The sequence below is a fragment of the Anastrepha ludens genome, chromosome 5 (assembly GCF_028408465.1).
Source record: "Anastrepha ludens isolate Willacy chromosome 5, idAnaLude1.1, whole genome shotgun sequence".
Classification (NCBI taxonomy): domain Eukaryota; kingdom Metazoa; phylum Arthropoda; class Insecta; order Diptera; family Tephritidae; genus Anastrepha; species Anastrepha ludens.
In genome coordinates, this window is record NC_071501.1 from 80,538,641 (window position 1) to 80,565,038 (window position 26,398).

The window sequence follows — 26,398 nt, forward strand, 5'->3', positions numbered from 1 at the left end:
ATACAAAACAAACACAAGGAAGTTAAATAATATGCTTGTGAAATTTCAGTAATGAAAACGAAGTGCCATGTGTTAAATTGTGAAAACACAAATTAATATAAAGCCTCCGAATGCAGTTTGTTTGTGTTTTTATGCGGAAGACGCCGTGGCACGAAGGTGTGTGTATGTGTGCGCACTGTTGTTGTTCTTGTTTAAGTCTGAACTTTTTTAATGTTTATAACTATTTATTTACTCGATTTTTTAATATTTATACACCAATTATATTATATGTATATGTGTATACACTCTTTTTGGGTGTTTCACCGAGCTCCTCCTCCTATTTGTGGTGTGCGTCTTGATGTTGTTCCACAAATGGAGGGACCTACAGTTTCAAACCGACTCCGATCGGAAGATATTTTTTTATGAGGAGCTTTTTCATGGCAGAAATACACTTTGGAGGTTTGCCATTGCCTGCCGAGGGGCGACCGCTATTGGAAAAAACTTTTTCTTCATTTTGGTGTTTCACCGAGGTTCGAACCTACGTTCTCTCTGAATTCCGAATAGTAGTCACGCACCAATCCATTCGGTTACGGCGACCGCCGTATTTTTAATATTTACAAAGTATTTATATATGTATGTATACATATATAGGAATATGTGCTGCGGTAGACTTACGTTCAAGTATACTTATGTGTGTTTATGTGTATATAAATATATACATACATACATTCGTAGCCTATTACACCTCACACATTTTACAGGTATTTATTAAATAGACATTCTAAAATTTAGCTATTCACTTCAGTTCTTGTTTTACTAGCAGCGCATTTCATTACAACTGCACAAATTTATTTCAAATCGACGAATGTTCAGTTAGGGCGATACTTATTAATACTAATACCCAATCTTTAGAAAATGTAAGTGAAAGTTTTATTTTTTTAAATACACTCGTAAGTATTTTTCAAACATTTGCAAAGAGCAAATTATCGCTGTTAAGTAAATTTCACAACATACTCAACGTCAAAGTAAGAATTTTGATTAATAAGAATTTAAATAAAGAAAAACCGTCCACAATATATAATAAAAAAACAACATGACAACTCTACTACAACTACTACAAATTCTAAAATTCTAACTACTTCAAGCAAGAACCTTCCGATCATATTTGTATTTGTAACAATATTGTATTTGTAACAATAAAAACTCGGCATTGCGGCAAAACCTTTTTTGACAGCATTCGCGTTAACTTGCACACAAGGTGGATTTAATAAGGTGACAGCATTCACCCAGCTGAATTTTTCGCCGTAGGTATGGCTTACGTCAAAATGATATGCTTTGTTTGTATGTATTGGTATGTTTACATTCGTATGTTTACATTTGCTTGCTGATTTTGACATGATGCTTGCACCAAACGCAACAACAAATACATGTAGGGTTTTACTTATATGTGTTTGCTGTCACCTGTAATAAATTCGCCTTGCTTGCACATAAGTACGTAATACCCGAAGATTAAATTGATAATCCATAAAACTAAGTACCCGGTTTTATGTTGTTACGATACTAACACGTCTGTACCGGCAACAGCTGATTTTCAATCTTCGAAAGTAAGAGGGAGCAGCAACAGAACAATTACAATTTCGCTTATCTCTTTTGGCAGTATTTTATAATAATAAAAAAAATCTAACAAAAGAATACAGAAAGTTGCAACGTGAAGGAATTGTCAGAAAAGTTGTCGTTGAAGTTGTTGTAGGCGCTGGTGTATTAATTTGACAATACGTAAATATAAGAAAACCAACTTGCGAAAAATGATGGTAAGGCAATTACTACTCCCTAATTATTATGTTTAAATTTCGTACGCATTAAGTGGCTAATTTTGAGTGCAATCGCTGAATTGATTGCTGATTTCAATTTGATTCTCCACATTTTTTGATATCAGTGAATTGCATGAGTCAAAGCTAATAGACGGCACCGTTCCTCCCTTTTTTCACGCTCGTTTTGCTTATCGATATTTATCAATTCTTTTTGACTTTTAATTGTACAATAAATGTAAATAAAAATAGGCGTCAATGCCACAATAATAACGGAAGTTAGCGATAGCTCTCAGCAAATTTGTGAATATTCACTAGTTAAAAACAATTATTTTTTCTCTACTCTACACCGCTCACAGGACGGCACGGACGACACAACTGCAATTGAAAATATGCGAAAAAGTATATCTGCTCCTTTGGGTGTCGAGACGACGACTGCAGCCAGCAATCTCACAACAATGGAGATAGCTTCTCCTACGCTGCATCGAGAAAGTGACGGTGCTAATCCGTTAACAACTAGCACAAATAACGGCAGTGGTACAGCCACCTCTGAATCATCTTCATCAGCAATTACTCCTGCTGCTTTAGCGGAAAACACGCTGCACGTCGAAATTTCCGACGCATTAAGTGAAAAAGACAAGGTTAAATTCACAGTGCATACGCGTACGACTCTGCCCGGCTTTGCTAAACAAGATAATAATGTAGTGCGTCAACATGAAGAATTCGTTTGGCTGCACGATCGCTTCGAAGAGAATGAAGAATATGCTGGCTATATTGTAAGTTCGTATAAATTAACAAGCTTTGAACTGCGTCTAATTTTGCTTGTCAGATACCACCATGTCCGCCACGCCCAGATTTTGATGCCTCTCGAGAAAAATTGCAGAGACTTGGTGAAGGCGAAGGCAATATGACAAAAGAAGAGTTTAAAAAAATGAAATCCGAGCTCGAAGCGTAAGTTGTATTTAAAATTAAAGTTGAGAATATGAAGTTATCTTCTAAAAAATATTATATATCTGTGTATTTATTTATACTTTAGTGAGTACTTGGCCACATTCAAAAAAACCGTTGCAATGCATGAAGTTTTCTTACGCCGACTCGCAAATCACCCAGTCTTTCGTTTGGATCAACATTTGAAAGTGTTTCTCGAATACGATCAGGATCTCTGCGCAAAGCCGCGTAAGAAAATGGCTATACTCGGTGGATTTGTTAAATCGTTGGGTAAGACCACAGACGAAATATTGATGAGCGCTACAGTGCGGGACGTAAACGACTTCTTCGAAAACGAACTACAATTCCTCATTGAATATCATGGGCATTTACGCGATGCTGCAGTGCGTACAGAGAAAATGACGCAACGCCATAAAGAAGTGAGTGAATGTCATCAGAAAATCTCGAATGCGCTAATGCAACTGTCGACAGCAGAGAAGGGGAGCATGGAGACATTTTGTGCCAAATCTGCGGAAATATTTGAAAAGATTAAGGTAGTAACTACAGTTTTGCTGCTTAAGCATATTGCTTATAGCAACTTTGGAATAACCAAACGGATTTTATTTATTTTTTTTTTGGTTTCAGAATTTGGAAGCACGCGTCGCTAGTGATCAGGACTTGAAGCTTGGTGATACACTGCGTTACTACCAGCGTGATAGCGATGCGGCCAAAGCACTTCTAATACGCCGCTTACGTTGCTTGGCAGCGTATGAAGCAGCCAATCGAAATTTAGAGAAAGCTCGTGCCAAAAACAAGGACGTACATGCTGTAAGAACTATTAACATTAAAATTCAACCAATTTTTTCATTTCATTGGTCTATTCAAATGCTATCGTATTGCAATTTTGTTATAGCGTGCAAAATTTGTTTTAGTCGGCCTCACTGTTTAGCTGAATTTTTATATTCAGTATTTTATGTGCAGTACTTTTTTGTATTTATTCTTTCAACACTCACTGTTTCAAAATATACCTTTTTTGTACTAGTTAAACATTTTTAAATTAAAAATTTTCTATTCACACTTTTTAAAATGCAAACTATACAAAAACCAAACAAACTGCTTTCAACGAATTCATATGCAGCCTTTGGATGTTCAAGAGGTACTTGGTGTAATATTTGTTTACTCATATGTATGTAATTTATTCATAATTATCTTTTAACGTTTTTCTGTTGCACTATCACTCCCTATTACCCACACCGTCCACCAATCGAGCGCTTGAAACAGCACAAAAAGACCACAAAAATATTTACCAATGTCTTTTTTGTTGATATTAATAATTAACACTCAGCATGCAGTTTGAAAACGTCCAAATAATTTTGCTTTGCAAAAGCTTTCTGTAAATGAAACTAATACAATTTAAACATTTTTCTTTTTCAATGCTGTCAAAAATTACTCAAAAATTAGGCTGAAACAGCGCAAGCAGAAGCATGTGAGAAATTCGAATCAATGTCCGCATGTGGAAAGGAGGAGTTGGTTGGATTTCGCAATCGCCGTGTAGCAGCCTTTAAGAAGGGGTAAAGTATATATACATGTGTGTAGGTCCAATAAAAAAATTTAAATTTTATTCTAAAAGGTTGGTCGAACTTGCTGAGCTGGAAATCAAGCATGCACGCACTCAATATGAATACCTTCGCCAATCGCTCTTGGCATTAAAAGAAATAGCCTGAACTACTGATTTGTAATTGCTACAATCTTCTCAACATCTACGTTCATTTTTACGTACACACATATATTCAATATATATTAATGCCACACTAATATCAATATTACATATATACAATATGAACACATAAATTATGTATACAGTTAAAGTATTTCTAAAAAATGTATTTATGAGCTCTAAGCATAAAATCCATATTGATTTTATACAACGACGCAACGTGAAAAAACAATCTTAAGATGCAACTATTCACAAAATTTCAAAATTTATTATATTGTAATCGAGGAGCATTCCAAACTGATTAGCTTATTTAATTTCAAATAAAAGTATTTACCTTATTGTGAATTTGAGCGTTTGTCGTACCATAAATTCAATGCTGACTAGGGAATAGCTTTTTTGAATCCGTTAAATATAAATTTGAAGAAATTGCAGTATTCATACTCCACACAAGTAGTATTTAAAGCCCTGATTATACTCAAGGATGATAGATACCAGGTTTGCTGCTGTTGTTGTTGTAGCAGCATAAACATTCCCCATATTTACATACGGAGAATACTGCTGGAGTGACAGTCCTTGGCCGGATATAAATCCGGGTCGTTTCGGTATCGTAGAACCGACTGTCGTGGAAACGATGTTAGGTTTGGTCGTTAGGTGTGGTGAAAATTTTTTTTTTTTGCGGGAAACTTTGAATTCTACGTCATTTATTTTATGTTTCACAAAATTTAGCAGAATCGGAAATCCCCTTAGAAAGCAGAAAATCATGTCCAGGGAAATGAATGTATGGACCAGATACATATCAAGACTAATTAGGGATGATCTCTACAGGAAAGCTTTCCGTCACTCAACTGGTCATCTTTTGACAACGCGCTTGAAGGAAATTAGACTCGACAGATACAAGCAGCTTCTTGGGTGGCACGCGGTCAACGGCCATGAAAGTATTCCTCTCGCAGAAGAGAAAATTTTCACTGTTGATAAAGTTTTTAATAAGCAAAGCAACAAAATCTATGCTAAATCTTCTTAAGACGGAAAAAATTTTGTTCCAAGGGTTCAGCGTGGCCACCACCCAGCCTCCGTAATCATTTGATGAAATGGGGAAGGTGTTACATCTCTTCATTTCTGCGAAAAAGTGATTAAGACCGGGACAAAAGTGTACCAAGACGATGTCTTAGAAGGCGTGGTGAATCAGCTGAGCAGTACTCTCTTCAATGGAGAGCGTTGGATCTTCCAGCAAGATTCTCTCCAACCCATAAAGCATCAATCACTCAGCAGTGGCTAAAAAAAAATAATCCTGGGTTCATAACCGCCGCAGATTGGCCGTTTAGAAGTCCAGATCTGAATCCATTGGACTACAGTTTGTGGTCAGAATTGGAGGACACGGCCTGTCGAAGACCTCACAGAAATTTGGGGAGTCTGAAACAATCTTTGGTTCGAGCAGTGACGTCAATATCCATGGAAACCCTGCGTCCTGCAATAGCTGAATGGCCTAAACGTCTGAAGGCTGTAAAAGCAAATGGTGACTATTTCGAATGAAATTTTTTTTTTTTATTCACATAATTAAACAAAACTAACTTCATTAAAAAAAGTGTTATAATTTCATATCTATAATCGACTTAATTGTAACAGAACTTATGGCAACGCTAAGTATATATGGCATGTCGACTGTTGTTGTTGTAGTAGTAGTTAACTTTGCGATACCTGTATACCTTGTATAACGCGGTCTTATACAACGCGGTTTCGATATAACGCGATTTGGAAAAATTAGGTTTCAGTACAACGCGAAATTTAGGCTTATATAACGCGAAGGGGAAAATACATAATTATAAAATCTGGTAACACTAATTTGCGTACCACATATTTATAATATGTAATGTATTTTTAATGTAAACCGGGAATTACCCTTTTTTGCCTTAGATAGATAGAATAGATATTAATCTAGCACCTTATTACGAAATTGAAAAGGAGCTTAAAAAAACCACCCACCAAAAACTGATAACAGATTTTGCAATTATAAAACCAGTAGAAGAACCACAAGGTCCCACAACTAGTTTCTTATCCAATAGCGAAAATTATGTTGAAGAAATATCTTCTGATGAAGGTATTGCTCCCCCAAAACGCCCACGTGCAAAGATCTTTGAAGACAATGAAACAGATTAATTACCATATGAAGTTTGAAGAATAACAATAAAGTTTTTAATAAACCTTTAATTTGTTTTAGTTTGTTTTTAAATTTTTTGTTTTGTGTTTTTAATTGTGTAAGAAAGTCTAAACTTTAGTATTGAGTTGAAATATATGCGCATCTGCTATTTTGTATGTATTTTATTTAAAAAAAACCTATTGGCACATAACCCCCAAATTTATATGAAAACTATGTTTTAGATAACGCGGAATTACATAACGCGCAATTCTTCTGGAACGTAACTATCGCGTTATACGAGGGATACCTGTATTTGCTTTGGTATGTCCCCTCGGCAAGTAATGGCAAACCTCCGAGTGTATTTCTGTAATGAAAAAGCTCTTCATAAAAACCCATCCACCGTTCAGAGTAGGCTTGAAACTGTAGGTCCCTCCATTTGTGGAACAACATCCCAAATACAAGACGCCAGCCACAAAAAGGAGGAGGAGCTCGGTCAAACAACAAAGAGAAGTATACGCGCCAATTATTTATTTATGTCCATGCCTACGATAATACTCTCGCTACCTTAGCAACTTTCATCAATAAATGTACATACATACAGTGCCTTTCAAGAGTATTCGACAATATTTTTTCTCGGTAATAAAATATCAGAAACTCTTTTCACTTTTTATTTATTGATAAAAAAGTGATTCAGTCATTTCATTGTGGTCTAAGCTTTTATTTAACCCACCGTTGGGCATGCGGGTCTGGCCAGGCTGGCTTTTTCGACTTTGGGCGCGAATTTAACTTATTTATATTATAGCCAACCTGAGCGATGACGCTGAACACACGTTTTTTAGTTGTGACAGATGGCTCGCGGAAAGAAGTGCTCTTGTGCCTGAAGGTAAATGGTTCCGTTGTGAGCCACAAGGGCTGGGCTACATTCCCCCTTCCAGATTGAATAATCTTGAGCTTTGGACAAAGCGTAAAGGGTTGTTGACACCTAAAGTGTGTAGACTATTTACATATATTCATTAAGAAGTAGGATCTTAAATATTCGTATCGGTTCCTGCTTCTGACTAGAGCTGGGCATGTGCAAAAAAGGTGTTGAATTGTTTCCAACTCCTCCTCATTCCTACAGCTACAACAGAAATCATGCATGTAAACGCCTAATCTTCTTGCGTGATTTCCTATGGGACAATGTCCTGTGAGAGCCCCTACTAAGGTCCTAATTTGAAGTCTACTGAATTTTATAATATTCTTCGATAGACGTAAATTTAGCCTTGGTCATGTTTGCTTAGCAATTTCACAGGTATTGGCACTAATCCATTTTTGATTTACATAATTGATTAGTGCGTCCATAACAAGAAGCTTACAAGGTTTCCACTTATAATTTTTTGAAGTGCTGAATCATTTCTTTCAAGAGAAAGCTAATTGTTTATCTGTATTAAAAAATTAGTTTTTGAATGTGAAGCCGAGTTAATAAAATTTGTTGGGTTTTCTATTAGGAAAATTATATTTCCGCATACTTTTGTGAGGCACTGTATGCATGCGAAATGGAATATTTAACTTCTATTTGCCGTCACCAGACAGGAAAAAACACAAAATTTGTTTTTGTTTTTAATTCTATTTCGTATAATTTTTGTTATTTGTGTAACTGTGCAAGAACAAGGAACTGAAACGTTTGGAATATGAATGCCTTCGGATTCATCGATTATAAAAAGCCAAGTGATGAGTGCAAAGACGATATGCGCACCTCAACCTATAGGAGTCACGTTTACATGACTGACACAATGATGGGCAAAGATATGCATGCGAAATTCAAGGAATCGAAAGCCTATAGAGTTGATCCAACTCTAGAGAAACTGCGCACCAGCGATTACAAGGCAAACTACGCATGGAAAGTAAGTAATTCATATGTCTATTCCTTCATTTATGTGCTCCTTTTATTTATACATTTCCATATGGCCCATAAACTTGTTAATTCACAGTACGATGACCCGAATAAAAAAATAAATCCTTCACTTGGCCCAAAAGTGCAATTGATGAAAAACTTTGAAGATCGCCGTTTACGTTTCATAAGTCGTCCAATGCGTCCAGCCAGTAGCGTGATGCAACAGGATTTCCTTTGGAAACCTCAATCAGCTGTTGATCCACCAACCCCCATACCTCTACCTGCTGCCGTCGCCGTTTCACGTACAGTCATCAATCGTGCCAAACCGGGTTGTGCGAAATTGCTCGACCCAGCAGCGACAACTTCACGTCTGGCCTTTGTCCATTACACACCCGATGATTTGAAGAATAGTGTGGCACGAAATGACAACATAACATTCTGGAATTGGAGTGACAAAAGAGCTCCCACCAAGCGGGTCTTTCTCGATCGCGACGATACTATGTGCAATGAGAAGCCGGCCACTGAATGCCCGAAGCGGCATTGTGAATTTCCGAGCTTAGTAAAGCGCGTGCCTAACTCCGGTATGACAACCGAAGTGCGTGCCAACTTTATAGAGCCCATTAAACGTGCCATAGACTTCAACACGGCGCACATACACAATCGTTTGACGCACGATCCTGTAACTCCATCACCCAAAGACACTGAATATAAGTTATATGGTTCCGGTGAGCGAACGCAGAAGTACGTCTGAGGGTGCAAGACATTAAAAAAGGAAATTTAAATTAGTGCTAACCTCATACGTTTTTTTGAATAAATTACCATGTTTTGGAAATTCGTAAACAAATGCAAATTATTTGGTTTTGGCTGGACTAGTACAGGATCCGGCATTCGAAGTGTAACCATTTAAAAAGGCCATAAATTTAGTTTGGAAAATTACTTTTATTCAATTCAAAGTAAAAAATGTGTGAAAATAATACAAAATTAAGAATCAATTCACTTTTGCTCGATATGACCACCTTTTGCCTTGACTATGGCCTTGAGACGGTCCAGAAACGAATCGGGACGAGACGGGTGAATCTTTTAGTTCGAAACTTGCTCTCCAAAATAGCCCAAAGAGAATAATCCACCGAATTTGCCTCTGATACATTTGAGTGCCATCGTATGGACGTTATGAAGTTCGGAACGCTGTTTTTTAGCCATTCTTGGTTCACTCGAGCTTTGTGAGATGGTGGCGAGTTGAAACGTCCATGATCTGCCATCGAAATGTTTGTCTGCCCACGATTTCAAAGAAAATTCCAGAATAATTTCCCAATAATATTTCGCATTAACCTTAACACCAGGTTCGATGAAAACAATTGGAGAGCGCCCATCTGCGGTTACAGCGGCCCAAGCCATTACCTGTGGCGGGTGCTGTCTCCTAGTGGCCAATCAATGAATCGAATTCTCGTATGAACGGTTGGTCAAATAAACTCTATCGTTTTGGGAACTTACGAATTGCTCAATTTGAAGAATTTTCTCGTTAGAAAACACAATGTTCGGAAATTGACCGTTTTCGGCCAAGCGAACCAACTCCTTCGCTCGCTCAAGTCTGACTTGTTGCTGCTTTGGTGTGAGATCATGCGCATTTTGGTTCTTGTAAGGCTTGACTTTGAGATCATTTTTCAGTATGCGGCGGATGCTACGGTCCAGATATTTTGTTCTTTAACCATTTGATTGGCACTTCGGTGGGGATTTCGCTAAAATCGCTTCTTCTCTCTTTAAACCATTTCACGTGACATTGCACTCTTTTGATGACCACTTCCGTGACATTTCGCGATGCTACCAGTATAATTGTAACGAGTAATGGTGCGATGAACAAAAACTTTATTTACTTTAAGGTTTGCCAGTCAAAATAATGCAATCACACTATTACATTTGAAATCCATTACTGAATTTCCTTTTTCGCGTTTACTCTCGACAAAATGTTGCCGCGCGCTTGTAAACCATATATAAACCGCCAACTAACACTCAGTTGATGCCCGTGCATTAGCTGCGCGAGCGGTCTGAAGTTGGTTACACTTCGAGTGCCGGACCCTGTATTTATATGTACATATATACCAAAATTCTTGAAATAATGGGAGGAGTCGATCTGGCCATGTCCGCTTGTCTGCTGAGGCGATTACTAGAACAAAAAATAGAATATTCCAATTACTCCTTGTTCAAGGTAGTTTGGCCTTAAAAATGGACGAAATCGGCCAACAACCACCCATATCCATCTCTCATCTGGCGGTAGTTTCAAAAGCGAAAACGAGGGTATAAGCGAAGCAAAATTTCTTAAATTTGGTGCAAGGAATAAACAAAAGAAAAAATTGTACGACGGAAGAAAATTTTGGAAAATGAGACGAGCCACACCCACTTTTAGGTAAATTCGTGTACGAGTATCTAGAAAACGACTTAACCAAACTTGCCTATATTTAGTGCACGTATTGCTCCCCATCTCATTTAGATGCGACATACATCAATTTTTTAATATTTATTTAAATATTTTACGCTTTTTATATGTTTGTACAAAATATTTCCGTTCGTAGCTCTGATGTTACGAGCCATAACTCTCATTGCCAATGGATTTGTTTGATTCCAAAAATTAACAGACAACCTAAATTAAAATTTAGTCAAATGTGCACGGGTAATTAAATTCGGTCCGGCCCGAATTTAGCCTTCCTTACTTGTTGCCTTTATTTGCCTCTTGCCTTTATTAACTAAATTGCAACAACAGCTAACTACAGGTATGAGAGAAGTAGCAGGAACGTTAATGTTCTCTGGAAGTAGGAATTCTCTGGTAGGAAGATAGAGTTAAGTAACGGTAATTTGTTGTTATGCCTTTGGTAGTTTCCTAAAATCGCGAACGTAATGCAAAAACGTTATTTGTTTACATCATTTGTATACATACATATGTACATATTAACAGTCACAGGTGCTTCAGGTAATTATTTTTTGAAATTCGTTATATGTAAGGACAAAATTTATAAGCATTTGGGCTTATACAACTAAATATTTTGTTAGTATAATAAAGGTGGTTATGAAATTAAGTTAAATTCATTAAATTTGAACTGATTGCCAATTGGAAGCGTTCCCAGAAATCAAGCAATAAAGACCTCTAAATAGTTTTATTAAAATTTATTATTAAGTGAGTGCAAAGATATTTTTCATACCGTTAAACTTCACGGATTTTAGAAATTAAAATACAAAATAAAAATACTCGTAAAAAATTTTATTGGCATTTTCCTGCATCTTCTTCAACGTTGCCAAAGATTAATTTATGGCTTGAACAAACTTAAAACAAGTGTCTGTAAGACGTAATTTCAAAAGACAAATCTAGTAAATGCAGTCACGTCAAGACATCCAAATAATTATTTTATTGGTCATTCCAACCTATCGTAAATATAGAATAAATAAAATTCCTTATTGTTACGTAAGAGAGTCTCTTGTAACATACTTGAGTACGTGCTTACATACATACACACATATGCATGTGCCCAATAATTATATGAATCTGAGTGTTTTTAACGGGGGGCTCATAACTAATCGTTGTTATTGAAGTACGAATATTTACATAAGTATATATTGTACTTATGCGTGAACTTGCATACCTTTTTAAAAATTTATTAACTTTTGCAGGTACTCAATTTGCAATGCTTATCGCAAAGATAAAACACATTGCATTTGAGTTAATATGGATTATCTAATAATCTTGAAATATATGCATATCACGTATGCTATACATATGTATGTATATATTTGAGTTTTTGTGCTTAAACCCTGCCAGCAATTCGAAGAAAATTTTATTGCATATCCCCACGATGTCACTCCTTTATCACTATTAGAAGTTAATAAGGGGGAAAACACAGTAAACTACGTTTAACGGGACTACGAGTATACGTATTTTCAAAGCGGCCGCCGTACGCAAATAGGTTGGTGTGTGACTACCATGTGGATGTGCGTAAATTCGAATATTCGTGCATGAACATCAAATAATAGAAAAAGATTTTTCTAATAGTAGTCGCCCTCACCAGGGAATGGCAAACCAACGAGTGTATTTCTGCTACGAAAAAAAAGCTCCTCATAAAAACTATGTATTTGCCGTTCGGAGTCGGCTTAAAACTTTTGGTACCTCCATTTGTGGAACAACATCAAGACGCACGCCACAAATAGGAAAAGGAGATCGGCCAAACAAACTCCCAAAAAGGATGTCAGCGCCAATTACTAATTTTTTTTTTTTTTTTTTCCATGCTTCAGATACTCAGACGATAAATTCCTGTAAAGTTTTCAGTTATTTAAAATAAAAACAATTAAAGAAAGCTAAATTCGCGCCCATAGACAATGAGTGTTGTAGCTTTTAGCATCCGAGGGAGGAACGGAATTTTAGTCTTAAAGCAATTTAGAAATTCAGCATTTCAATAATATTTACTATGTCGCACATAAATGAGGCAGGGAAAGCAAAATGTATACCAAGTTTGAGCGCGTTTTATTAAGTTCTTATCGAGATACTCGTAAACATATTTACTTAATAGTGGGCGTGGCACTCTCATTTTCCAAAATTGTAAACCCGTAGTATATTTTTTTCTTGGGTTCACTATTTGTGCCAACTTTAAGTAATTTTGCTTCATTTAAACGCTTATTTTCGTTTTGAAAAACTACTGTTAAATGACAGGTGGGCGTGGTTATTGGCCGATTTCACCCATTTTCAGTACCAAACTACCTTAGATCAAAAGCAATAAGTATCCCAAGTTTCATTGAAATATTTCAATTTTTGTAATCGTGCGGCCGGCAGACGGGCGGAACTGGCTAACTATACATATACCTATCTGTCTGAATTCCTTTATGCTATTACATAAAACCGCTTCGTAAACAAAATTATAATACCCTTGAGTACTAGTGCGCGGGTATAAAAATCATGTTTTCCATGTGCTTTTTTCAAGAATTTTGCATGCACGTTTTTTCGAAGATCATTAGATTCGTTTAATAAGGCATGCCAAAGCAATTGCAATCATTTTTCAATAATCTCCGTATTTTAATCAAAGTGAGTTTCAGCGAATACTTGGATATTAAATAATAATAATACCGGAAAAGTTCCAAATTGCACGATAACTATCGTATTTTACAGACGTGACGCTTTGGTGCTACAAATCTTTACGAATGCGTATAAGAATTCTCAAAAATAGGGATATCACCAGTAATAGCTTCCACAAAAATGGTATATCGAAATAGTATGTCTAGCTAAAAATTACCCAGTAACTTGCCAAAATCCAGTAACTTACCTCTGGTTGACACGTTGGGGCTTCCCGCACAGGTGGACTATACAGTCCCGTCTATACCTGCCATTACATCGTTCATGATCCTCCTACCCTCGAGGGAAGAGTAGGAACGGGACGAGGTAAGTCATGCATACACAGATGGCTCAAAGCTCGATGGCAGGGTGGGCGGAGGTGTATATTTCGAGCATCTGGGGATCTCCTTCAGTTTTCGGCTTCCCGACAGCTGTAATGTCTTTCAGGCTGAACTAATGGCAATAATACAAGCCGTGATACTAGTACAGTATGATGCGATATCGGGAGATGATGTCTACATTTTCACTGATAGCCAGGCGGCGATAAAATCCCTCACAAAACAGTCGTCACCCTCCAAGGTAGCCATGAAATGCCGCGCATCTCTTAACGAGATGGCCGAATCATTTCACCTAATGATAACATGGGTTCCTGGCCATTGTGATATTGAGGGATACTGCAGAGCCGATGAACTAGTGAAAATCTGTATCAAATTGACTGGTGAGTATATAGACAATGATATAGGTATACCCTTGCAAATATGTAAACTACGTATCCTCGAAGAAATTGTAAGAGTAGCGAACGAAAGATGGCGGAATGAATCCACTTGCAAAAATGCCTAACAGCTGTGGCCGATTTACAATAAACTTTACAAATTTTATCTAAAATATCTTTACTTACATTCTCCACTTTAATCACTATTTTTTATAATTTAGAACTTTGACTTAATTCGCAAATTCGTATTTATTTTTATTTTGCGCTCAGCTGTTTTTCTTACTTGCAAATTCTTACAAGTAAAAATGTGTCCAGTAAAAACTTGCAACTTCTCCTCAGAGTTAAATGTCATTTTGCTCTCTCACTTCCCCCTACTTTGCAAGTTTTTCGGATACATGAATACCAAAACTTGATAATTTGTACAAATTATTTGCCTTATGAACAGACCTAGTGACTTCCGCGACAGAAAATATAAATATTGGCAAGGAAGTTGTATGTCTTGCTCGCAGACATTTCCACTTAAAAAGCAGCTATGCATTACACATTTCATCAGACATTTATTACAATTAAACTTGGAATTTTCATTTAATACGGCAAAGTAAACTAAAAAAGCTGTTCATTTTATTTAAATAATAATTAAAATATGTATTTACATTTAAAATATGAACACGAGTGTATAAAGTTCTAACAATTTAACACACATTTTTACACAATTTTACATTGTTATTTACTACAAAACAAATATTTTTTACTATTGCCACCAGTCTGTAGTTTTCTACATAAGTGCATTCTACAGTTACATAAGTAATAATTTTTATTGCACAGGCTAACGGTATAAGTGAGGTCCATTTTTTGATAAAGCAGTACTACTTAAGTATATATGTATGTATGTATGTATATATGTATTGATTAATAAATTGTTCTTTGAATCATCACGCAATTTATCCATCAATTCCCTTTAAATGTGCGGAAGCCATGCGGCAGTAGATTGTAAATAGATGTGGCAAGAACCAGCTCATCGTTAGCCTTCTCAACACCAACTTGCGATTTGGTAATGAAAAGCGGTATGTCGCTCGGCGCAAACTCCATGATGAATTGCCGGCATACGCCGCAAGGTGTTGTAAAGGCATCCTCTTGATAAGCAACAACTGCACCGGCAACGAACTCAGTGTATCCCTCGCTAATTGCCTTGCTTAAGGCTGTGCGTTCGGCACATGTTGTTGGTGTAAAACTTGCATTTTCTATATTACAACCGGCAAAGATGCGAGCGTCTTTTGTGCGAAAAGCTGCTCCAACATAAAAGTTACTGTATTTAACATAAGCGTTTCTCTGTGCGGCAATCGCTGCCTGTATCAATTCCTTAGTTGATGCATCTACAATCAAGCACATTTGTATATAAGTAAGCAATTATGCACAATTGTACATGCGAATCCATAATTTTGTTTCATTTGCAACATTTTTGTATGGATAAATGTCCGCACGTTCTAAGCATTGAGACAATAACTACTCACCCAAATCAGCGTATTTTTTAATGTGTTCGACAATTTCTGGTCTTTTTAATCCCGTCACCTCGTATATGTCCATTTTTCGATTATTGCTATATTATTTAATATCTATTTTAAAATTTAAAGAGCACAATTTCGTACGATTTTTCCAAATCCGTGCGTTTTTGTGCGCCTTCTATTCTCCTCAAATTGTGATCGCCAACTGAATAATTTCTGTTTTCTTTCGCAAATTACTTTCTAGATAAAAAAAACAACTAATTAGTATAAAACCAACAAAAACTATTTGTAGTTTCTTGTTTCTTTTGTGTTCTCTTCTCCTTATCAATACTTCCACCACAAACAAATACAGACAAATATTTATTACCAACTGATTGCAGCAAATTTGGCTGAGAGAGTTCAAAGAGAGCACATGGACCACCACCAACTCAGTGATACGTGCCATGCAGGAAAATCCAGTAGTTTCAAACTAACGCCCTTTTAGTGTACATCCAATTCTCTTTTTACACGATAGATACGTTCCCAAAAAATTCGTGTAGAAAGAGAATCGGTGAAATCAATATTAAACAATTATTTTTAAAGTCAGGACCCGAAAAAACTATGATTGTCAATAATTTTTGTTTTGCTAGTTAATTGCTTTATTTTACAAAAATAAAAACATAGCATTAATATATCATGTTTCGACTTGACTTTAGGAAAATTTAAAAAAAAAATTAATAATTGTAAAAGTTATCGCTGTTTGTGTGGAGCCCTTTTGTCCAGATGTCCCTTCCGGTAATCATTACAAGTCCTTGGATAATTCGTCTAAAATCAATCGGACTAGGGAAATTTGTTGTATTAATAGATAATCTTGTGCCTGATCAAAGCTTTTTTTCAAATTTTTTTTAAAAATTCTGAATTCTTAAGAATTTCTTTCGTGTTTACACATTTTAATTCAATAAAAATATTATAAGAAATTAATTATTAAACGGTGAGAGCAAAATCTACAGAGTCTCAGAGAATTTTCCTGATACTAATTTAAACGCTTCGTACATGCGTCGAAAAATCTGACTCTATTTGCTCTATTAGATTCAAGAAAAATTCATAAAAGATTGAAATCGTGTTAAAACAAAAAAAATCATGTACAAAAAAAATTTTTGAAGTGAAAACTTCTTTAGAATCGTTGGGAGTGATTTGAGAAAAAGTGAAACGAAAAAAGCGACACTCTTGGCTACGAATATTACATATACACGTAGCGACGAACTAAATAACTTTTAGGCCAGCGCCGACAGTATGGCGCGATAGCCGAGCGGCTAGCAATGTGAACTTCCGATCCAAAATCCTTGGTTCGAATCACAAGAAAAAAATTTTTTTTATACAGTTATTTTATTTTTTTATTTTATGATATGTTTATGAGGAGCTTTTTTTCATGGCAGAAATACACTCGGTGTTTTGCCATTGCCTGCTGAGGGGTGAGCGCTATTAGAAAAATAGTTTTCCTTAATTTTGGTGTTTTCACCGAGATTCGAACTGACGTTCTCTCTGTGAATTCTGAATAGTAGTCACGCACCAACCCATTCGGCTACGGCGTTTGTTTAATTTTACTGATGCAAAAATGAGGAAAAATATATGAATAAAGTTTGCTTACTGTTTACACATTTTCCAAAGGTGACGGAGAACCAAAAAAAAAGTCGATTTTCAAACAAATACGAGTGCATATGTGTAATTGTGTTAGAGTTTCGGTCACGCCCCAGCAAAACCTGCGTGCATATGTGTTTGTAACATTCAAAAAAATGTAATTGTGTTAGAGTTTCGGTCACGCAGATTTTGCTGGGGACGCTCATAATAGCAATCGCGTGTGTATTTTTATATTCGTAAATATTTTCATTTTTAAATATTTACCGCAATTATGCCGAAAAATAATGCAGAAAAGTGTCGTGAATATCGACAGAAAAAAAAATCAATAAATAGCATCACGGAATTCATTCACGAAAATTTAATAAAGTATACACCAGAAGTATCGCGGATACTTAGAAAAGATTACAATAAAGTTCCAATGATTTTAAGTGGCGATTTTAACGTAAATTTTGCATTGGACACAGCGGTTCCTTTAATTGACGTTCTCAATACAACATTCAATTTAAAAATGTGTAACAATCGCACTGAATCGACAACACGATCAAAAACAACCATTGGCGCGGTATTTCAAGACAACATCGAAACCAAAGCATTTGTATCATATTTTAGCTATCATAAGCCACTCGTATCATTTGTTGAAATTGAAAACATTGAGGATGAATAATAATAAAATGAAGAAAATAAAATATGAACTTTATAGCAATATTATAATGAACCTATAATTATCTTGCTCCTAATGCTGCCTTCGTCTTATTCTCTCTCAGTTTGTTTTACGGAAGGTTTCACTTCTATCGCATCTAACCGTTAGACTGGTGTTTTTTTTTTTTTTTTTTTTTTAACTCGTGTTAAATCAAATTCGTGTAAAAAGATAATTAGATATTTAGAACCTATCCACAGTTTGCGTTTTTTCTCTTATCCCATAAACCATGTGGAATATTCAATAGGGATTAGCATTGGTGTAGCATTTATAAGATTCTAGGCATCTCATGTTACTGCTTCTACACCAGAATGTTGAGTTGAAGGCGTTGAATCGTACCTGGAACCACGTAAAAATCATTGCTCAATATCATATAATAAATTATTTTAATTTTATACAGAATTCTATATAAAGAACTGCTGTTGTTTTTACAATTGTTTGGGGAATACTGCTGGAGAGGCCGCCCTTGGTCATATATAAATCCAGGTCGTTCAGGTAATGTAGGACTGACTGTCGTGCGAGCGAGATACAGGAAATGCAAAGATCTACAGAAAATTGTCTAAACACATCGTCGCATAAAAGCAAATAGTAGAAAGCGTTAACTGAGTATTGAGCGAGAACCAGTTAGTTTCATTTTCCAAGAAAGGAGGAGAAGGGATAGACAGCTCAGTCGTGTATGGCTAGAATAAAGGTACATACGCTCAGCCCAACCCAGTTCCATTTAAGGTTTATGGAGGGAGCCAGGTTTGGAATAGGTACCGTGATAAGTAGAGGACATGGAAACCATTCAAATCGAAACGCAATCTTCAATCACTTTTCATTTCATTTTATTCGTTTTCCAAAGAAGATAGTTCTAAAGTAACTATATTTTCTGTAAAGTACATTCAATTCAATTAATTTGTATTCAATTTATTGTCAGATGAATAAAAAATAAAAACAAAAACATTCAAAATTACGGTTTAAAACAAGGCGCATTCATTAAAGGAAATGGCCCTAGACCAACAACAATATTTTGTACATTTGATTGTCAAAGAAAAGTATTGGCAAAGTAGAAAACAAAGAATGCATTCGCCTTGTTTCACTCTGGGCTGACATCCACATGAACACAGCGAAAGAAAAAAAAATCAACTGATTTACTGATACCACCTTTAATAAATTCACTTTGGTTTAAAATTATGTTTATTAATAAAAAAAACAACACGCATGGCCTCAGTAAAATTACTATGGTACTCGCCAATCGGAAATGGAAGCTATGTGTACTCTTCCGGTATACAATAATTGACTACATTTCCGACCTACCCAAATTGCAGCATAATATATCAATAAATAGAATGCCCTACTGTTCTCATATTATCTCACGAAGTCGGAAAACAATTTCCAATTTAGAGTTTAACATTTTTGTTTTTTAATGAAATAATTGAAAAAATTTAGTGTATTATTATTATATTATCATTGAAAATATACAATGTATGATTTAGCAAATGAAGTTATTTGATATAATGTCCAAATATATAATATGTATTTCATCACAATGAGTTTTATGCATCAATAAATGTCATCTCATATAATACGCGCGCCAATTCATTTATTTCCCAAAAAAGAAAAACTTCGTGGCAACAAATCTCGAATGCTTGTCGCTAGCACTTGCAATGGCGGGCAAGCTGGCTTGGCACAATATAGTGGAAAGTCTCTTGCCATAGCAAATTCAGCCAAAAATTGGCGACATACACCACAAGGAGTAGTAAAGCCACTATCCTGCTGGGCCACAACTGCGCAGGCAACGAAATCGCGTTTACCATCACTGATCGCTTTACAAGCAGCTGTACGCTCGGCACATATACCTGCCGGATAAGCGCCATTTTCGATATTACAACCCGTATAAATTGATCCGTCACCTGTTTGTATAGCTGCGCCCACTTTAAATTTGCTATACGGACAATAAGCGTATTGACGTGCCTCAATAGCTGCCTTTATTAGCTCTTTTGCATCAGCAGCTAGAAGAATTTATGAGAATGAGAATGAGAAAAGCATTGTACCTATCCAAAAATGGAATTGAGATGACATACTTAAATCTTTAAAATCCCGTAGTTGCTTGTCATCATTGACATTATGCACCATTACTCGTGGCATTATCTAGTTAGAATTATGAAGATTAGGTAAATTCGTGCAAAATAAATGATAGTAGTGTGAATAAATTTCCGAATTATGTTGACTGAAGCTATCCAACGCTTAGTTAGTTTCACGAATACGTTTATTAACACAGTCGACAGTTTCAATCAGTTTCATTTATGATTATAAAATTTCTAAACGAATTCAATATATTTGGACTGACGGGTTTTAAAAAGCAATGTGAGTTTAAAAATACTTAAGATCAAAGCGAATTCATACAAGGTGATAGTAGTAACGCAATAACAAGAACAAAAAACAGCAACAAAACAGAATCCTTGACCACTCAAACTACGAAATCGCAAGAAAAAACAGTCTAGCTTCGGTATTGTTATCACCTTGTAAAAATGCGCTTTGCATTAGATTATTTTCTTAACAGCCCGACTGGGGCCGGTAATTAGAGAGTAAGCCAAATCATTTCTCTACAAGAGAGTAAAATTCCCAGTAGCACAAGAATGCAAAACAACCGTATTTTGTGCACGGAATTTAAGAAAAAACTCATTTATAATACGTTCACATATAAGAAAATGACAACTTTTTCGCGCTTATTTCAAAATCCGTATTAAAAAGCACGTTTCCCATACAAAATTTCTCTCTCAAAATCTAAGGTTATAAAATAATCCTACATAATAACGATACTTTTTGATATACAACCCTGTGTTTTTGTGTTATCGATAATTATTATTACGATTGTAAGGAGAGACATCAAAACAAAAACTAAATGAAATGGATGCCGGTAAAGGAAACAGGTCTGTAAACATAATTCTAATAAAATGTTTGTTAAATATTAATAATTAGGGACTCATTTTACAGAAAAAAGCGTGTCCCCATAAACGTTTTGTCCTCTTATTACTTATTATAAAATGTAATATAGAATATCATGCGCATTGCTGCCATAATTTTTTGCAACCTCAGTAAACGTCTCATACGGATTTCCTCCAACTGTTTATTATTAGCAGCGAATTCCGCAATTAAATTAGCTATTCCTTCTCCTTGTATTTTCTTCATATCGTTAATAATAATTAAAGAAACCAAAAACACCGAAATATTCCACCAAATTTAATTTCTATGAAGAAAAACCTCTCAAAACAGTGTTGATAATTTTGCAGATAATCTGCCATATGTGAACGGGTAGATTAATTTGGTGGATTTGTAGGTGATTAATGCATTTGTAAACGTATTATAAGACCGAAATTTTGGTCAAAAATCGATTTTCTTTTAGAAGCCGTCATTTTTTCAAAAAAATTTATTTTGCATATTCCTTCGATTAATTCCCAGATTTAACATTACTTTAACAAAATCTGTTTGGTTTTTAATTTCAGAGGATCCAGTTCAGAGATATAGGGGTGACCGCAAAACGTCTTTTGAGAGAAGCTTCCGAAGATCAGCTATAACTCCTTTCCATATAAATATTTTTACTAATACTAAATCTTAAAATTGCAAAACGGACAAATGCAGGAAATGCAGAGAGGGTGTTGAGGAAACTTTAGAACACCTTCTCTGCGTTTGTCCGGCATTATTAAAAACGCGTTTAAAATGCCTGGGAGCCCCATTGTTTAAGGGTCTGGAGGACATCTAAAACGCGGATCTCCCAGCTTAGATTCGCCAAAAGCGCTGACATCCTACATGTCGTCTACTTTAGGTATGCATAGAGGTCGGTCTCCATCTTGTATCGCTAGGGACCAAAAGGTCTATGCGTAGCTTATTGCCAACCAGGCTAACATAACCTAAGTCTTAAAATACGGTTAAAAGATAACATAATATGTGTAAACATTTTTAGATCAATAAATTTAAAAGTTTTCTCAGAAAAAATTCTGGAAAACCCCTTAACCCCTTAAACGCTCGTACATGCTCAAATCTCCCTTTGTTTACTCTATGAGATTCAAGAAAAATTAATAAAATATTAAATCATGTTAAGAAAAAAGTTGTTTATTTCTTTCTTACTCGTGTTAAATCAAATGCGCTGAAAAGAATCGTGTAAAAAGATAATTAGATGTACAGGCTTTCCACATTTATTATTATTATGAGGAGATTTAGCAATACGGTCTACAGTGCCAAGCCCTCCCTTCAAAAAGGCTAAAATTTTTACATAACCCCATTATAATTCCTGTTTTATTCTATTACATGCATTCTTTTTGTGTTGGCAACACTTTGATATTTTGAACATCTTCTTTGTGGTTTTGTTCATAGATGACGTTTTGTTGTTATTAGATTAATATAAACATTCGCGGTTTTTTCATATAATTGGTTCGTGTCTCCCTATATTTCTTGCCACGCTTCACTCGTTTTTCTAAACAAAAACAAGAATATTTGTGCTCAAATCAAATCAAATTTAAAAACGTAATAATTTCATAGCTACACATCAAACGCCACATCGCTTTAAACATAGCTATATAAATTCTAATAGAAATATGTCTACTGTCTTCAGTCACTTCGAAGAAACAACCGTAAAAGCAGCGGAATAACCTGGCCAACCTATTCAAATCACAAAAAATAAAAATAAATAAATTAAAATATCCATGCATTGCTCCTATTGCAATCACTCTGTTGCTGAGGACGATGACTATCTGGAATGCGTAGAATGTGAATCTCTTGTGCATGCCAAATGCCTGCGCACGTGCCGGCCTGGTGATTTGTTGGGTGATGTTTTCTTTGACTTCACATGTGCCGATTGCATGAATCTACAATACGATGCACCCTCTACTTCATCGTCGGCAAAGTCAGTTGCTCCACGGGAGAATTTCGTGCGCCAGCGTTTGTCTTGGTTCATGATAGTGACTTTAACCTTATACAATTTATTCATGAAGTCTAAGGGACTTAGTCATCATGGCTTCTTTCATTGGCGCTCACACATAGTGAGCTTCGTCAACAAAAACTGGGATTATCTAATGGAGCCTGGGACGTAAGTATTTAAAAATCGCCATATGTGTTACCAATTAAATGGTTGTGTCTTGTAAGCAGGCGCCGTCGCAAGAATTGGTTTGGTTCCATATCGGGAAATTTATCACACTATAGCCCTGAGTTTTTCTTGTCGGGTCAAGAAACAATTCAGAAGTCGGGTTGGTGGCGCCTAACTCAGACTAACTTAACTCCAAGAATAATTCATCGAAAGTGTAAGCCATCAAAAAGTTATGTCAAAACAATTACCTAATCATAATTTCACAGATGAGGAATTAACTCAGAGGCGTTCTCAAATGCGTAACGATAAACGACTGCACGAAAATGCTGATAGCATAGATGAGGAGCAAGAATGCAAGCGAACGCGACTTCCCGATTCGGATAACGAAACGGCGTCTGCAGCTGACGGATGCAGTCGTACAATGTACGTTTCTTTTTAATATTCACAAATAGAAATATTTAAATAAAAATCATTTGTGCTTCTTCTTAGACCGTACATGGGCCGCACACCCAAATTGGCCAAACAACTTAACATTGTGGATGATGACATTAAAAATTTCCAAGAGCAACAACCGCTTAACACTGTTCAATCAAACTTAATGGACTTTTTGGCTGAAAATTTAGCCAACTACGATTTATTCAGTACCTTGCCAAATATCGCACCGGAAACCTTAGTGGGCGGCGATGAAAAAAATGACTTGCTACCCTTACTAGATGCACACAATGATAATGTGGGGCTATTTGATACACCTGAAACCAAAGCCAACGTCAACTCAGATATATACGCCGCAAATTCTTCAGAGTCAATAGCTGATAAGTTCAAAAGTTTCCGCAATACAGAATATCAGACTGAACACAACACGCCAGCAACGATCGGAATTGAGCAGCTGTAAGTTGGGTTTATAACAAGGCGAATTGAGTACCATATCATCCATACTCATCAATACTCGTATCATCCTTGGATTTATGCAGTATCCGAATTATTAAATACTTATTTTTAAATTTCAGCACCCAGGAAGATTCAATGCAAACCACTTCCGACTACAGTAATGATGCCGAAGAAGACGATGAGCATCAGCCACGCATAGTACAAGTTACAAACTTCCAGCAACTTAAACAATCGCCAAAGAAATACCAAGTTCGATCGACAGAAGAACAACAACAATTAGTTAATTTCGAGCAAGAAATAAAGAAAGAAGCAAAATCAGACGTGGAGCAATCAGAAACTGAAAACAAACAGAGTAAAAAGAAAGACGCTGAATTTAATGAATCCAAAATAGTACAACACACAAAATCGGTAAATGAAGCCGCTGAAATCTCATCAACTTTAGGTGCCTGCAAGCCAAGTCTCTTTACGAAGGTTCCTCGACGGAATTGGCCATGGTTGGTCGATGAGGAGGAGGAGGATGATGTGACAAAAGAACAAATGGACAATCAGCCAACTGAAAAAAAGCCATTTGAACAGGACGAAAGGTATATTAATGGTTTAATAAGAAATCTTTAATATTATTAACAAACCAAAATTACCACCTTAGAATAATTATGATGAGTGAATCCGAGGAAGCTGAATTGTTGCACAAGTTGCGTAAATTGTTTGATCGCGAGGAGCAATGTAAACTTCTAATTCCCGCTTATGTGCGCCGCTTCTACAGAAAACTGTGTGTGCGAGAATGGAAGCGTAAACGTGGCACAATGCTTTTTAATTTAGATGAGCAAATTAATGCCAAAAGCAATGATAGGAATGACACCAATACGCAAATAATTGACCGCTACCAGGTATGCTTAGTGGGTTTAACTATTCCGTATTAAATTTTATAGTTTCACAACATTTCCCATACGTTTTGCAGTTGATTTCGCTTTCAACGGAAAGTAAACGTAAATCATTTTATGCACGCATCGCTGGTTCATTTGACTACGAAATGTTTGAATCACCATATTCCCATCGAATTTTGCACCCGTTTATATACAGGGATAAAACATTAGCACCCCCGTGGTTAAAGGTACCATTTATGCGGATACCATTTAAGCTTTGTACTTTAAATAATATTTTTCTATTTTGCAGCTGATGTGCGAGCTTCAATTTACAGTCAATAAAGAGTATCCTTTCCGCTCACCGATTGATTTTTGCTACGTGCGCCCTAATCATATAGCAGCAGTGAATGCTTTGCTTCAAACTACTTTTTGGCCTGGCATTGACAGTAAGACGACTATACCCACAATCATTTATTCACTGAAATACCTATGTATTTCTCTATATATTTTTAGTGTCCGAGTGCCTCAGCTATCCGGATTACAGTGTAGTTGCGCTCTATAATAAATTGATCGTTGGCTGTGGCTTCCTTGTACCTGACGTAGGCTTCAATGAAGCATACATTTCATTTATGGCCGTTCGCCCTAATTGGCAGCGTTGCGGCATAGGAACTTTTATGTTATATCATCTCATACAGGTAGAGATCTTTTGAGAGTTTCCGTTGTATGTTTGATCTCTTAATATTCAACTCTTTTTCTTTTCAAAGACGTGCATGTCAAAAGATATTACGTTGCATGTATCCGCCTCCAATCCGGCCGTTGTGCTGTACCAGAAATTCGGCTTCAAAATTGAAGAGGTAATCCTGGACTTTTATGAAAAATATTTACCCGCTAATTCAAGGCAAAGCCGAACCGCATTTTTCCTACGACTATTGAGATCGTAGTGCGTATTAGTTTATGAATTAGATAAGAAATAAAATATATATAAGGAAAATAAAGAGAATAAAAACAAAGGTCTGTCCAGTAACTTAATTTCAGAGAATGCGCTCTCAAGAGAAAAATATCAAAAAAAGGTACATAACCGTAAAACCAGTACGAATTTGCAATTGTTACCAACAGCTGATTAAATTATTAGGGAAGAATTCCAAAAATTAAAAATATTTTCAGTTGAGCAAGCTCGTATTAAATTATTAAAAAACAAAATAAAGCTAATAAAATGCAATACAACGAGCGTAGCATCACACGATTTTATAATTTCATTTAATTATCGCTGTGAGGAAACCAGCAATTGTCCTGTTGTGGTGGTCAAAGCTTTCTTCATATTTTCCTTGTGTCCGTCTTTGCATGTATGTACATATATATTTCCAAATTAGTTAATAACCAAGAAGTACAAGCATGAAACACAAAATATGCCTTCAATGCTTTCGATTTGCGTTTCGGAGCCCGCCTGGAGGCTGTGATTCAGATGTACAATCCTCTACATCATTGCCGATTCCTATTTAATATATTTCGAAATAACAAACTTTTAAAATA

General features: G+C 35.9%; 5 protein-coding genes across 9 annotated transcripts; 3 read left to right on the plus strand and 2 right to left on the minus strand.

Moving 5' to 3' along the window:
• The first annotated feature begins 1,583 nt into the window (after positions 1-1,583).
• Positions 1,584-4,776, plus strand: LOC128863976 (sorting nexin-32). 3 transcript variants are annotated; one of them, XM_054103423.1, is made up of 8 exons: positions 1,584-1,790; positions 2,147-2,563; positions 2,617-2,738; positions 2,824-3,268; positions 3,360-3,542; positions 3,853-3,870; positions 4,176-4,285; positions 4,345-4,776. In XM_054103423.1, exons 1-8 carry the CDS (start codon positions 1,785-1,787, stop codon positions 4,436-4,438), a joined length of 1,395 nt encoding a protein of 464 aa, XP_053959398.1. In that variant the 5' UTR covers positions 1,584-1,784; the 3' UTR covers positions 4,439-4,776. The 3 variants fall into 3 exon arrangements, with proteins under 3 accessions (XP_053959398.1, XP_053959399.1, XP_053959400.1); XM_054103425.1 differs by lacking the exon at positions 1,584-1,790 and adding an exon at positions 1,929-2,025; XM_054103424.1 differs by lacking the exon at positions 3,853-3,870 and having other exon boundaries at positions 1,586-1,790.
• A 3,346-nt stretch (positions 4,777-8,122) lies between these two features.
• LOC128863296 (uncharacterized) lies at positions 8,123-9,343 on the plus strand. Its single transcript, XM_054102402.1, has 2 exons — positions 8,123-8,448; positions 8,536-9,343. The coding sequence occupies exons 1-2, from the start codon at positions 8,236-8,238 to the stop codon at positions 9,187-9,189; spliced, it is 867 nt and encodes a 288-aa protein (XP_053958377.1). The 5' UTR covers positions 8,123-8,235; the 3' UTR covers positions 9,190-9,343.
• A 1,971-nt stretch (positions 9,344-11,314) lies between these two features.
• Positions 11,315-26,064, plus strand: LOC128865407 (cysteine-rich protein 2-binding protein). Of its 3 annotated transcripts, none has more exons than XM_054105757.1 (11): positions 11,315-11,400; positions 22,647-23,120; positions 23,180-23,331; positions 23,384-23,540; positions 23,607-24,005; positions 24,125-24,589; positions 24,652-24,892; positions 24,964-25,116; positions 25,179-25,314; positions 25,382-25,563; positions 25,633-26,064. In XM_054105757.1, the coding sequence occupies exons 2-11, from the start codon at positions 22,738-22,740 to the stop codon at positions 25,807-25,809; spliced, it is 2,445 nt and encodes an 814-aa protein (XP_053961732.1). In that variant the 5' UTR covers positions 11,315-11,400; positions 22,647-22,737; the 3' UTR covers positions 25,810-26,064. The 3 variants fall into 3 exon arrangements, with proteins under 3 accessions (XP_053961732.1, XP_053961731.1, XP_053961730.1); XM_054105756.1 differs by lacking the exon at positions 11,315-11,400 and adding an exon at positions 22,407-22,558; XM_054105755.1 differs by lacking the exon at positions 11,315-11,400 and having other exon boundaries at positions 22,407-23,120.
• On the minus strand, positions 14,836-15,960 carry LOC128865409 (cytidine deaminase-like). Its single transcript, XM_054105759.1, has 2 exons — positions 15,748-15,960; positions 14,836-15,609 (listed from the first exon to the last, which is right to left on the minus strand). The coding sequence occupies exons 1-2, from the start codon at positions 15,818-15,820 to the stop codon at positions 15,185-15,187; spliced, it is 498 nt and encodes a 165-aa protein (XP_053961734.1). The 5' UTR covers positions 15,821-15,960; the 3' UTR covers positions 14,836-15,184.
• On the minus strand, positions 19,497-20,385 carry LOC128865410 (cytidine deaminase-like). The gene is made up of 2 exons (XM_054105760.1): positions 20,119-20,385; positions 19,497-20,046 (listed from the first exon to the last, which is right to left on the minus strand). The coding sequence occupies exons 1-2, from the start codon at positions 20,180-20,182 to the stop codon at positions 19,634-19,636; spliced, it is 477 nt and encodes a 158-aa protein (XP_053961735.1). The 5' UTR covers positions 20,183-20,385; the 3' UTR covers positions 19,497-19,633.
• Positions 26,065-26,398: the final 334 nt, after the last annotated feature.